Source organism: Paramormyrops kingsleyae, chromosome 14 (genome assembly GCF_048594095.1).
Source record: "Paramormyrops kingsleyae isolate MSU_618 chromosome 14, PKINGS_0.4, whole genome shotgun sequence".
Classification (NCBI taxonomy): Eukaryota; Metazoa; Chordata; class Actinopteri; order Osteoglossiformes; family Mormyridae; genus Paramormyrops; species Paramormyrops kingsleyae.
The window spans coordinates 1,293,523-1,307,938 of record NC_132810.1 but is presented as its reverse complement, the minus strand read 5'-3'; the positions used below and the strand labels follow the sequence as shown (position 1 = coordinate 1,307,938).

Genomic DNA, 14,416 nt, shown 5'->3' with positions numbered 1-14,416 from the left:
ACACGCACACAGCCAAAGATGTCCTTTGCCTGCGTTTTGCAGTTTACATTTGTAAGCGCTTACCTTTCTTCTGTTCTACCACGCAGGAGAAAGACTCTATTGCGGTGCTCTCAGTGCAAGACTGCCTACTACTGCAATGCAAGTTGCCAGGTAACGGCTGCCTTCCACGCTGTCGGTACTGAATGAGGCTCCAGAACACACTCCTGTGATTATAATTCACATGTGGACACACACACACACACACACAAACTGGAGTTCCAGAGATGGTCTGATACTGCAGGTCTGTTTTTTTCCTGCATCAATGAGCCAGCAGGCGACTGAGATATTCCAGAATGTCTGGGAGTCCCTTAGAAATGCACCTTTTCCCCAAAACACCTGGGAGCCCAGTGAAAGCTTCTGAGACGGAGACATTACTGGTCGCACACTTAAAGCTCAACACTAATTAACTGCAGCCTGCTCTTCTTATAACACCCATGTTGAATGTACCCCTTTTTCCTCCAGCCAAACCCTATGTAGGGTAATTGTACTGTAGGGTCCTCATACTGTAGGTACTTATACTTGTAATGGCGCAAATTGCAAATAAAGGATTTATCATTTAAAAATGGTAAATCCGTGTCCTGAATTGGTTCTGGGGACTTAGGCTGTCTGAAGCACTGGTCACCATTTGCTTTCAATAGAGCAGTTGCCAGGCCCATATTTTTACTCCCCTAATTAGCAATTATACCTTTAAATCAGTGATCATGGAACATCTGAGGATGGAGTAAGCAAAAGTAAGATAATTTACATTTTATCCATCCATCCATCCAGCCATTCTTTGGCTTATTGTCGGATTCACATGTACTTATTACCAAGAATTTTTTTCAATTTATATATTTTTTTTTTTATTACTGTTTAAGAAGAACACCAATTAGTAAAAAACTGAGAAAGTTACTCTTTTGGACCTAACATTGGTCTGTACTTCCAATGGTAACATAATCGTAGGTCACTACTTAAAAGTTGGACCTAGATAATAGAGCTTTCCTTAATGAAATCACGGAAGCGTGAGTTCAAATTACAGCATCAAAGATGACGGCGCTGCTTAATTATACAGTAATAATTATGTATTGTGTTTCAATTTGCGTCACATGAAGCTGTCTATATGCGATACAAGTGTTTCCTTTGGTGTCAGCGGTTCAGTAGCCCTGGTGTTTGTGATTGGAATCGTTCTGTAATTGGGATGCTTTTGTGACTGTGGAAATGCACTCTGTCTGAAAACATTATTGGGAGACGAGTCCAGTGACTGAAGCAGTTGCTGCTCTTGGTGTGAAGGTTTTCAGCTGCAGAACAAACCTTTTCATGCTAATTACGATTCACTCAGTCAGTGTGTTCTCTGAATATGAATGAATGAGCTCTGTCTCTCTATCTTTCTCTCTCCCTCTCTCTCTGTTCCTCTCTTTCTGTCCTCCTCTTTCCTTCCTTCTTTCTTTCTCTCTGCCCCTCTCCCCCCTTTCTCTGTATCCCACTCTCTTTTTGTCCCATTCTATTTCACTTTGTCCCTCTTTGTCTCTCTTTCTGTCCCCCTCCCCCCTCTCTCTCTCCCTCTGTTCCTCTCTGTCTGTCTCTCTGTCCCCATCTGTCTCTTTCTCTGTCCCCATCTGTCTCTTTCTGCCCCTCCCCTCTCTCTCTCTCTCCCTCTGTTCCTCTCTGTCTCTCTCTCTGTCCCTCCCTCTGTCTCTCTCTGTCTCTCTCTCTGTCCCTCTCTGTCTCTCTCTCTGTCCCCCTCTGTCTCTCTCTCTGTCCCCATCTGTCTCTTTCTGCCCCTCCCCCCTCTCTCTCTCTCCCTCTGTCCCTCTCTGTCTCTCTCTCTGTCCCTCCCTGTCTCTCTCTCTGTCCCCATCTGTCTCTTTCTGCCCCCTCCCCCCCTCTCTCTCTCCCTCTGTCCCCCTCTCCCCTCCTCCCACGCTTAACCACATCCACCCTTGCTCCCCTGCTCCTCCCTCCATTAGGTAGCTGGAATGTATAAATGTGTATAAATAGATGTATAAATGTGTAAATGTCTTTGCCGCTGCATCCCAACCCCTGCACAGCTGCAGAATCATGCCGCCTCTCCGTTAAAGTTACGTTAATGAGCCATAACCGCCCCCTTGCCCCCCCCCCCCCCCCACCTCGTCTTCCCCACTGACAGCCCTGACACCGAGGTGCGGTATAGGGGTGGGTGGGATTCAGGTCCTCGCTGTTGAATGGCAGGATGGGGGCGGTGGTCCGTCGAGCGTAACGGACCGGCGACGGCTGGCTGGCGAGCGTGAGCTTGCGCGTATGTGTGCCTCCTGTTCCGTGCCTCCTGTTCCGTGCCTCCTGTTCCGTGCCTCCTGTTCCGTGTCATGTGCTTTCAAGCAGGTGCGCCCCCTCTCATCCGGGTCTTAATGACTCTGGGCTCGTAGAACCAGTTGTGGCATAATGCAGCAGGGACCTGCTGACCTCCCAGTCCGCTGACCTGCCTGTGACCACAGACTGTTGTAACTGGTGTCTTTAATTTGCTTTGTGTGTGTATTGTGTTCAATTTTATAGAAATGTATGACTGCAATCAAAAAACTAAAAATGCCAAAAGTCTCGTATTTTGTTTGGTTGCTTATGGTTAAGGTTAGGGCTGGGTAGGGGTTTCTATAGGTTGTTTTCCCTATAGAAATGAATGGAGAGTCCCCACAAAGATTACAAACCTGTGTGTTTGTGTGTGGATGTGCACTTATGGTAGATGGATGACTTTTATATCACTGTGCAGCCTAGCCGTATAAAACAGCATTGAACTTTCGTCCTTCCCATCCAGAAAGGAGCCTGGCCAGACCATAGGAGGGAGTGTAAATGCCTCCAGAACCTGCTTCCCCACAAGAAAATCGTCACAGACTCGGTTCGCCTTGTGGCACGGATCGTCTTCAAATTGGTAAAGAAAAAATCTAATTAGAAAAACAGAGGCTGCCTACAGATTGTAATTTGCTTGCGAGTAGCGAATCAGTGGCTCTTGCTCTTCTTCCTGCAGCTGAAGCCCTCGTCCTGCCTGGGGGAGGAGCTGTATTCTTTAACAGAGCTGGAGTCGCGTGAGTTTGTCGCCCATTTATGAATCAGCCGAATTTTGGCTGTTTGTCTTTGGCGGGGTTGTGGGGGAGGGTGCGCCTATCCTGATTAGCAGGTGCGCCCCCCAGAGGCAGTGCGCATACACGTGACCACATTTGCCGGGCAATTTTCACCCCAGTTAGCCTAACTACATGCATTTGGACTGTGGGAGGAAGCCAGAGAAGTCAGTCGAAGCTCACACAGAGATGGGATTCTGTTTCCTATCCCCTCCCATGTCCTCCAGGCCATTTCTCCGACACTTACCCCTGCACACACCCACTTGATTAACTTACTCGTTCTGACTGACACATTCCCTGCCGCATTTAAGCAGGCTGAGGTAACTCTGCTGCTTATAACACCCTAACTCAACCCTTCTCGGACTGAGAGCTATCAGTCCGTCTCCCTCCTCTCATTACTCTCCAAATCTCTTGAACATGCTGTCCTCAAGCCAAATCTCTGACCTTCTTGCTAACAACCTTTTGGGCCCTCTGCGGTTTGGTTTTAGTCCTGGACACTTGACTGAAACTGGCCTCCTTGCTGTTGTGGACACAGAGCCGTAAAAGCCACATCCCAGTCTTCTGTCCTGATTCTACTAGGCCACTCTTCAGCTTTTGACATGGTTAATCACCAGCTCCTCGTGGCCACCCATTCTCATCTCGGCATTACTGGGACCACTCTGCACTGGTTTGACTCATAGCTGTCAGACAGATCATTCTAAAGTGGCTTGGGCTATTTATGTCCTTGGTGCTGGCTTAAAGGTCCATTAATGGACAGGCTCCTATATCCATTAAATTGGCTCCTCTAGACCTATGTTCCATCTCGACCCTTTCAGTCAGCAAACCAATGTCGCTTTTAGTTCCCTCCACCACATGAGAGGTGTCACTCCAGATGCTTCTCTTGTGTGGTTCCCATGTTGGTGGAATGAGCTGCCGAGTCATATCCGATTATCAGACTCCTTCCCTACCTTCAAGAAATTCCTTAAGACCCATCTGTTCCATGAATTCCTCTACTAACCCGATTGTTACTGACCCTTGCATAGTCTTAATGGGTTCTTGCTTTGTTAAGTTATGTGTAGCTGTTGTGTAGCTTTTGCTCCAATTTTCCTGTCACCCTAGGTGCACTTAGGCCTAGTTGACAACATGCTTGACAACATGAATGTCTGCAATGTGATATTTGCATCGTATCTCCAACTACCTAACCCAGCACTGCAGAGATGTGTATGTATATTGGGTTGTTTCTTTGTACTGTATCCTGTTTGCTAAGCTGTTGGTTATGCATGGCACGCCTCAGGGTCATGCGACTGGTGTGTGGTGTATTTCATGTTTATTTCACCACCATGCATCGATTCGCTGAAGGCAGTGGGGGTCAAGGTAACACCAACTTGGGTTTGCATGGCACTTGGTTATGCGGGGGGGCTGCACCCCCCCAGGGAGTATGCAGATCAGCTCTCCTTTCAGGGCATGGAAATACGAATTACAGCACATTTGACAATAATTCGTTTATCGATATTGTTATTATGTGATTGTTGTAGTCAGTGTGCCACATTGTTTTTCCTTCGTGCATGCAAAATATAATGTTTGAAATGCAGCCAAGTTTTTTTACATTTTAATGGAAGATTTTGTGTGTTATGGCAAAGAATGCTGCTAGCAGAGGCAGTTCTTTCTCTGGAAATTTACAGCATTTCCTTTGCATCTTAACACACCCATTTTCAAAAGTTCCCAGTGCTCTCCCATAAAAAGCATTAAAATAACTCCTTATCTGTCCCCGTGTAATGTGGTGTGCCAGTAACAGCACTCGACCGCGTGTTTCACAGAGCAGAATAGGGCGGATTTGAGGACCTGTTGAAGCTGCTCGGATTATGGTGGCTTTATTTGTGCATGCTGTGTACAGTTCACCTCTGTCAGGCGTAACGGGTTTTTCTGGGCAATGACGTAGCACAGAAGGTGGACGGAGGATGAGAGCTGGGAAGCTGGGGCCATATTGAAAGGGGGGGCGTCTGAGAGTCAAGCGACTGCAAAGCTTTTCCCGGGAGTCTGTAATGAATGAAACAAGAGAGTTTAATAGAAAGTCCCATGTGTGGTGATGAATCGGTTCACCTGGGCCTCAGCACCCGTGTGTGGTGATGAATCTGTACACCTGGGCCTCAGCTCAGCACCCAGCTGCCCAGCACAATCATTACAGAGCAGTTAGCTTTTCAAGGAGTCGGCCTCTCATCTGCATCTGTCACTCCCTCTCTCTCTCTCTCTCATTCACAAACACACACACACACACACACACACATTAGGTATCTATATTTTTGTGGGGACTCTCAATTCATTTCACCCTAATCCCAACCCTGACATCCTTAATATTTGGTTCCCATAATGTAATGTATACATGACCACACACCCCACCCACACACACACACACAAAATATCTATTGATTACTGGATTGCTAAAGCATTATAGTCAGCTGTACTATGTTGTCTCCAACATGAATTGATTTTGCAGTGTACAACGTAATAATGAGCATCATTGGCTGTTGGTTGCCTCCCGGTGAAGGACTAACCTGAAGATTGCTGATGAAGTCCCTGGAGATCATAACCTAAATCACTTCAGCAGAAATCACATGGGCACCATTATTGTTCAAAAGAAATTACAGACTCAATATAGGTTGCATTATATGTTCGTTAATTTTTTTTTTTTAGCTGTGCCATTTATATCTAACTGTGTTTTGTTTTTTTTTGTGCCCCTGGTCCTGCAGACGTCGCTGACATGAGTGAGCAGAAGGAGGAGGGCCTTGGGCTCCTCTCTGCCATGCTGCAGATCTATCTGAAAGAGGAAGTGATTGATTTCTCTCATATGCCGCCTGGCTTGGACCTCCCCAGCCTCTATGCCAAAGTAAGAGCCCGTTCGCCTCGGCCAATGAAATCTGAGCCCGGTCGGTCATGCACAGCATCCCTGTGGCTCTGGGCCGCTGGAGCTGCTGGGGCCGCTGGAGCTGAACCGCTGCATCTCCCCGCTGCTGTGTTTTTTGTTGCCTCTGTGCAGCTGGATTTTGTGCTTGGAAGAACCATGTTCCCAGCGGACTGGGCCATTAGTATTCATAGCTCCATGGCAGAAAACATATTTATTTGGGGGACTTTTGGGGACCTGTGTTCTCCTAAAGTACCTGCTGATTTGTTTTATGGGCCTTGAGCGATATTGAAATAAATTTAGAACACCATGCTAATTGAGCACATTTGTAAATTGAGATATTTTGGTCATTTCCCCCCCATTAATGTATATTTGTGTGTTATTTGTATTTTGGTTCCCCTGTATCCATTCCTCTGTGGCCAAATGCGATACAAATTGGACCTTCTGATCCCTGTTTCTTACTAACATGAAGCAAAGAGGCTTCACATTCTAAAATCTTATGAATTCTGAGGTTAAGTGGACTTTGTGATGTCATGTCAATAACGGGAGCCTGAATCTGTTTGTCATTGACTACTACTTTAAAATCCTAGTTTGTTTTCAGATTCAGAGGACTGCCTACAGATTCCTCTCGAAGGGATTTATAGATTATTTGGGATTGCTGATTCACCAGGTTATCTTCACATGCAGAAATTCTCCCCGTACTATGCTAATATGAACCTTTCGGTTATATGAAAGATTGATATTTTGTGGCTATTATGAAATGCCTTAGAAAATCCTGCTCGGTTAGGACAGATATAGAATACGGCAACCATGGAAAACTTTCGCTGAGTAATGGGTGATCTTTAAACCTTTCTTAGTGGGAGTCAGTGTTGAGTCAGTCACTGCCCAGATTAACCTAAAGTGAAAGAAGAGCAGCTAGTGGGATGTGGGTCGACCTGGAATGAGTCCCTGTCTTAGTGGGAGTCAGTGTTGAGTCAGTCACTGCCCAGATTAACCTAAAGGGAAAGAAGAGCAGCTAGTGGGATGTGGGTCGACCTGGAATGAGTCCCTGTCTTAGTGGGAGTCAGTGTTGAGTCAGTCACTGCCCAGATTAACCTAAAGGGAAAGAAGAGCAGCTAGTGGGATGTGGGTCGACCTGGAATGAGTCCCTGTCTTAGTGGGAGTCAGTGTTGAGTCAGTCACTGCCCAGATTAACCTAAAGGGAAAGAAGAGCAGCTAGTGGGATGTGGGTCGACCTGGAATGAGTCCCTGTCTTAGTGGGAGTCAGTGTTGAGTCAGTCACTGCCCAGATTAACCTAAAGGGAAAGAAGAGCAGCTAGTGGGATGTGGGTCGACCTGGAATGAGTCCCTGTCTTAGTGGGAGTCAGTGTTGAGTCAGTCACTGCCCAGATTAACCTAAAGGGAAAGAAGAGCAGCTAGTGGGATGTGGGTCGACCTGGAATGAGTGACTGGCAGCAGACAATAGTCCTACCTGCCATGGGTCTCTAAGCCTTGTTTGTTGGAAACTCCAATGGATCGAAGCCTGCTGGGTCCTACCCTGGCAATCTGTGCCATATCTAATGCGACTTATTGTCAGAGTTTGTGTTCGTTAGCATTTGGTCTGTGACGAGGGGGTCCGGAAAGCCCGAAACGGAGCGGCGCTCCACGGGCGGGTGGGTGGATCTTGCCGGCTGGGCTCCCCGCCCTCTCGTCGCTCCATAATGACTCATAGCATATCGGTCCCTGTTCTTTTTGGAGCGATCATGTCATGTGATGCAGGCCTGCAGCTCATGCCGGTCCTAGGGACGTGCCACTCTTTCACCCCTTCCCAGCTGGCAGGCCTGCTCAGTCACTTCATGCATTAATGTGATTTTCTCTCCTCCTCCCCCTGTACTTCATTGTGCCTTAATTCTGCTCTATCCCACGGGTGGGGAGGGTATGCAGAATACAACGGATTCTGCGTCGCAGTTAAATTAAGGCTTAGCTGGTGTTAAGTACCGTAGTTTTGCGATTCTGACAGATATTTCTGCCTGTATTCCCATTTCTGCATTTTAATAATGCTTAATGTTATTGAATTACATGCAATAATCCATCAAACCTAATTATTACATGCATAATTATTACAGTTTTCCCATCATGGGAGAAATCCCGGCAATAATCTTCACGTTGAATTGTTCCGGAGCTAAAGTCTTTGCACAGCTGGAGCTAGCTAATGTTCATTATGCTTCCGAACTGTAATGTGTCTGTCTGTCCCAGTTTACAGTGTAGATCTATTAACGATTGGGCACTTCTCAAAAACACAGAGACACCTGCTGTATGAGTTGTAGGACAATTGTGAGAATTGAGTCCAGTTCTTGCATCTTCGACTTGGTGCTACTGGCAAGGTCATTGGTACTGTAATCTGTATTCTGTCACATGCTTTGGGGGCAGTAATCAGCAGAATTGTCCAGCCACCCTTCCTCAGCTGTTATTTTTCTCACTGGAAATGATGTCATACAGGGCAGCGAATGCTGTTTATGAAAGGGTGAGCTGCGGTTATGCGTGTTTGAGACCGAAGGCTTTTTGTTTTGTTTTGTTTTCCTGTTTTCAATGACAAAAATCGGGAGAAAATAGTAAATATTATATTAAACTACCACTTCTTGCATTGCCAGGCCTTATTACCCTTCAGAGGGACATTCCCAGTTGTCTTGCAGACTGATAGCTGGAAGATTCATTCTTTATTATTAATAGATGTCTGATAATGGCAGTGTTTTCTTGCTGAGGCTCGTAATTCCACCGATGTCTTTCAGCTGAAGTACGTTTTGTAACATGGCGATTTGACAGAATGTGTCATTAAAAAAAGAAAACAAACTGGACTGGAATGGAAACCCAAGGCATCTGCAGTGCGTTCACTGGAGCACTCAGTAACTGGCATCTGGAGTGTGTTCACTGGAGCACTCAGTAACTGGCATCTGGAGTGCGTTCACTGGAGTACTCAGTAACTGGCATCTGCAGTGCGTTCACTGGAATACTCAGTAACTGGCATCTGCAGTGCGTTCACTGGAGTACTCAGTAACTGGCATCTGCAGTGCGTTCACTGGAGTACTCAGTAACTGGCCTGCGTATGATGAGATTGTTGTCAGAGGCTTTTATGTTTTTTGTTTTTGAACATCTTAAATTCGTGTTTAATGCTGAGTCTTGTTTTGAAACAGCAGTGTGGGATGTGTATAGGGAACCATTTTAAAAATTGTAATTAAACTCTGAATGAGTTCACATCAACGAACGTCTTTCCTTTGCCTTGTGTGGTCTGGATAACTCTCACAAATTAAATTATGGCTGCTGTCGTGGATGCAGTCATGATTTTATATACAAATCTAAATGGTGAAATCCTGGACCCAATTAAGCAGGACAATGAAGGGCTTTTATATGTTTTTATAATTTTTTTTATTACCCTCATTTAGTTCTTTGTATAAATGGATTCCTACCTCCACATTTTAAACGAAGGAACGTCAGTTGATTAGAGGAACTGCAGTTGTATAAATGAAAGCGGTTAAGTATATGGTCAGTTATTGTGCTAGACAGCATTGCGTTTTAGCCGGATGTGACAATGGGTCATTCTTTTGCTTACGGCAATTGGATACTGTAACGTTAAGAAAAAGTTATGGCTTCTTTCTGATGAGTGCCTCACTGCATCAATTAAAGGTTAATAAGTGTGATCCTTCACTCTCTCATTCCTCGTTAACATCCGGATCGGTGTGAGCCATGGTCTCTGGGTGAAGCCTTGGACACAGGCTAACGATCGCCGGTCGTTAAATGATACATAAATATGAGTTGAAAGCAGGCCGGCGTCTCCGGCTCGGAGCCACCGCGTCTGCTAGCCGCCGCCGCCGTAATCTCATTATGGGTGTCTGACAGTCACGCGCAGCCTGCTCGTCCGCCTGTTAGCCGCCAGCCCCCCCGCTACGCCTGCAGGGCTGTCCAGTCCAAAAAGTCCAACTTTGGGACTGACCTATTGACCCCTGTTCTTCCGTGGATGTACTTGCTGCACTGATATAGCTTAGTGCTTGGTAGCCATGTTTGCTAGCTGGTTTGTAAGTTGACTGTGGCTGGCTGACTACATATTATTGCTACCAGCTCTTTCATTTTCGTGAACTTTGTTTTCTCTGAATCATTTCTTCCCGTCCCTCTTCTTTATTTATTTTTTATCGCTGTTTTGAATGTGGGCTTCTTTAGAGAACGTGAGTGTCACCATTTTCATTGGTTTGGCTGTATGTGAGCAGAGCTCTTGAGAATCCGCTGTTTGCTGGTATATGAGATTTTCTGTAGTCTTTTCATGGGGTGAATTGTCCTACATTTGGGCTTGTGTCCCAGTTGATGACCATTTATCAGTGCTTGGGAAAACCTGGGTGCAGAATTGAAGAAGCATATTTATTGCTGGTGGGGAAAAATGAATTTGAGTGTATGGCCCATAATTCACATTCACTGCTTTCTGAATTATAATTCAAGCTTTTAGCAAAACTAGAAAATAACTGTGTGATTTTGTGCATGGAGGTTAAAAATTACAGTTAGACTGCAATTGTGACTGGAATAAATTGGAGGGGATATCTCTGCAGATTGAAATGGTGCTCCTGTATCCAGTAAGTCCAGTAAGAATTAGCCCATAAGTAATTGATTATAGCTACTCATTGTAGTTTCTGCTGATATTGTAATTTATTAAGACTGTTTTTGCTAACTGTAAATTTCATGGAGATATTGTAGCATAAACACAGAGCTGTCGATGGTATCCTCTTCAGGGTGTTGACAGCAGACCTTCCTGCGAGAGTAATCATTGCCTTTCATTACCAGGAGGAGTTCGATTTCTGCTCCCGAAAAGTAAAGAATTGACTTCACTAATTAAGTGTGTGCCCTGGGGAGGCGTGAATGCCCTGGGGCGGCGTGAACGCCCTGGGGAGGCGTGAGTTCCCTGGGACGGCGTGAATGCCCTGGGACGGCGTGAATGCCCTGGGGCTGCCCTCTTCTCTAACTCTACACTATGTGCAGGTGGAGATGCGGGGACCTTTGTTTTTTATTTATGTATTTATTTATCTCTGTGCCGGTCAGCCCTTTCCCCTTGAAAAATGGCCAAATTACCTTCAGTTCATACTTCTACGTGGCAAAATGGATTCACGTTTGTGATCATTATGCCGTTACGATTTACCATGATTTGCCACTTTAAGTTTCTGTATTGAAATCTAAATTCAATTCTCAGTTTAGTTATTTTATAATACAGCGCAGTGTCACACACCTGGAAATTTGCCCTTCACCTACTTGAATAACCCGCCCATCCAGTTGCTATAAATCAGCTTTAACTACAAACAGGTTTATAAAAGAACATCATTAAAAATAATAATTCATTCAGCTAAAGTACATCCATTCAATTAAATGGAAAACTGTCACTTCTGCATTTTTTTCCTTCATTTTACAATCAGTGTTGATAAAAGTATTAAATAATAAAAGCATTTTTTAATCAGATTACTATGAATGTATGATGTGTATTATAAACAACTGGTTTATTTTTATTTTATTTGATGGGTGACAGGATTTTTTAAATGATATAGATGCTTGTGTGGTGAGTCTGTGAGCTTGTGGTTCTGCACTGACGTGCTTGTTAAGAACAGTGCTGCCCCCCGAGCTCCCTTTTATGGGCCGGGGGGGGGCATTGAATGTCAGGCCTTAAGAAGTAGCTTAGCCAACGTGTCAGACTTGCCTGCCATATGTTTCTTCTCCAGCGCCTTAAACCTGCCACATGCCGGCCTCCTTGTTCCAGCCCCCGACACAAAGGGCCGATGGTGCTTTAAGGCCTTTCGCTTTGCCATCTCCCCTCCAAATTGGTGCCAGGGAAGTGCTTTGACATATGTCAGCGGGCTGGCCAGAGGGAGAAGGGGGTCAATAGGTTAGATCACCATCCCCTCCCCTCCTGCGCTACCTTTGGGTGGTCTCCCTTCGCTCCCACTGGTGGCGCCCAGAGTGGGTTTTCACTGCACTCTGTCATCGGCCCGTATGGCGCAGTTTGGGGTGGCTGCTGACCTTTGTGAACTCATTGTGAATCCCAAATTGATCTTTGTCCACTGAGTGCAGACACATAAAACTTTTCACCTGGCCTTATTTTGCCCAATAATAATAACAATAATAATATTATTATTATTATTATTATTGTTATTATAAGTTTTATTTATATAACACCTTCCTTACACTCAGGGACACTTTACAATTCAACAGAAAATACAGATTCATCAAAACAGTACAGGTTACATGCAAGAAGACAAATAATATTCATTGAAGACATTTTAACAGGTGCTTGAAATTGATACATTATTTCCTCAGTCTTCGCGATCAAAAATCTTTTAAGTTTATAAGATGAGTGTTACTTGGGCTGGGACACATTATAAGCTGGTTCCGCTTGCATTGCTGTGTTCCTTTGTTATAGGTGTCAGTGTCACATCATGTCAGTCTTAAGCTTTGTCCTTCCTGGAGACACTTGAAACGGGTCCCTCCACATGCATGAACTTTTGATATGTTCTCACCCAGCGTGCTTTATGGTGACAGCTCATCTTGAAGGTGTGAGGTGGAGCATGCGGCAGATGAAACGGCAGTTTTCTTGAGTTATACTTGCGCAACGAGCATAATGAACGAATGAACAAAAGCGGCTTTATGTACCATTTTAAGGATGGATAAATGGGTTTCATGTTTACCCACTGTTTGTACAAGAACTTAATTATTATCATAGTCCCGCAATAGAAAACACAGGTGTGGACTTAGGGCTATTCTGAAGTATAATGATTTGCCTTACCACCTGGGGGCAGTGTCGTTCTCTGTCACTATTCCATTCCTAACTGGTGACTTTAGCGATTCTATGGCAAACTAGAGCACCCAGGGGCTGACAAGCAGGGAAAATGCAACATGTATATACATATGACATATAACATCAACTTTTTGAACTTGAAGTGAAGAGTTTTTTTGGAGCTGTACCATTCCATGCATCAGTATTGGCACAGAACTATTGCAGATGTTGCAAGGGTCCATGCTGCTATACTTACTTGTGTTGGCCTGCCGGATCCAGATGGAGCACAAGAGGAGATCGTGCAGCTTTGCCGACATCCCAGGGTCTGATCTGCAGATGTTGCGAGCGACAAGGGGCCCCCGCGAGTGGGGAAGTGGGCTATAAAACGGCCCATTAACATGTGAGTCCGCTTGGCGATGGGAGGCAGTGTGAGTGCCCCTTAACAGCAGGAGCCTCTCAAGGGCATGTTGGTGGGCTGGATTCACAGCCTCTTAAAGACTCAGAAGGGCCCTTACCCAGGCGTGTCCACATGCTAAGGCTGCATCCATGCATTTATAAGGGTGGAATCTGTTTGTATCAATTATGCATGTCAGTTATTTGTAAGCTGCTGCTGGTCGCCATGATGAGCATAAAAGGCTGGCTGCTGCGCAAAGGAAGACTTTGTGTCGTACTGTAACAGTGTATAGTGCAGAATGCTGCTGTTTATTATGCTGACCATTGATCACCAGTTTAAAATAAGACATTAATTATACTGACTATACAGTATTTAATTTCAATATCTAACCTGAATGGAATTTCTATTTGGGGTTTTATGTAATAGTCACTGGTCTGCTTTACCTTGTTACCACTTATACCAAGTTTGCCTCTAGTAGATTGTGTCCTGTGAAATGGGTTTATGTGTATAATACAGTAATATGTTACTATAAAGAAGTATACAAGATTAGCATCTAACATTTAATTTAAAGAACACATGGTGAACACACGTTATCCAGTAAGTGCTAAGCATTTACTCAGGTAGTATAAGGAATTCTGTTTAAAGTGCTCTTTTGTAATTGTAAAAATGTTCCATCTATGACGCTCCTTTTTAAAGCATGGATTCCTGCTGATAAATAAATTAAGGCTCCCAAATTAACAAATTAAAACAAATTAATTGTTTTGTTTAACCTTGATTTCATTCATCTATATTCATTTATCTGCTGGTGAACCCCCCCTCCTCAACTGTCGTTTTCATAAATGTTTTTAAATGTTCTACAGATTTAAAAAAAATGTAGACTAATAATGATAAGTCAGTTATGATCGATGACCATCTATCTACGTAGCAGGTACATGTAAACCCGCAATAATTATGCAGGATAAAGAACATAAGAAATTTACAAACGAGAGGAGGCCATTCGGCCCATCGAGTGTAGTGAGTCTGGGTGCTCTGTGCTTTCATGGCACTGTGCTGTGATTTTCACCTGAAATGTCGGGGTGGTAGACTTCTAAAGTATGTGGTATTTCAGGGATTACAGAGCCTAACTAAGAACATGTTTTTCATCTTTCCACCTCCGTCTGTCATATTTCATGCTGCCTTTGACCAGCCCTCACTGCTGACCTTCCTTTCTTGTTTGACTGTAGTTGTCTTCCTGTGTTGGTGCGTAAATTATAACTTTGATC

The 14,416-nt window shown here is 44.6% G+C and overlaps 1 protein-coding gene across 2 annotated transcripts in view; it reads left to right on the top strand.

The window, feature by feature from the left end:
* smyd3 (SET and MYND domain containing 3) overlaps positions 1-14,416 on the top strand; it is a 161,013-nt gene that overhangs the window by 29,775 nt on the left and 116,822 nt on the right. For both annotated transcript variants that reach the window (XM_072699033.1, XM_072699032.1), the window contains exons 2-5: positions 87-150; positions 2,804-2,917; positions 3,014-3,071; positions 5,831-5,967. In XM_072699033.1, the coding sequence (XP_072555134.1) occupies positions 87-150; positions 2,804-2,917; positions 3,014-3,071; positions 5,831-5,967 (373 nt within the window). The remainder of the gene's footprint in view (positions 1-86; positions 151-2,803; positions 2,918-3,013; positions 3,072-5,830; positions 5,968-14,416) is intronic.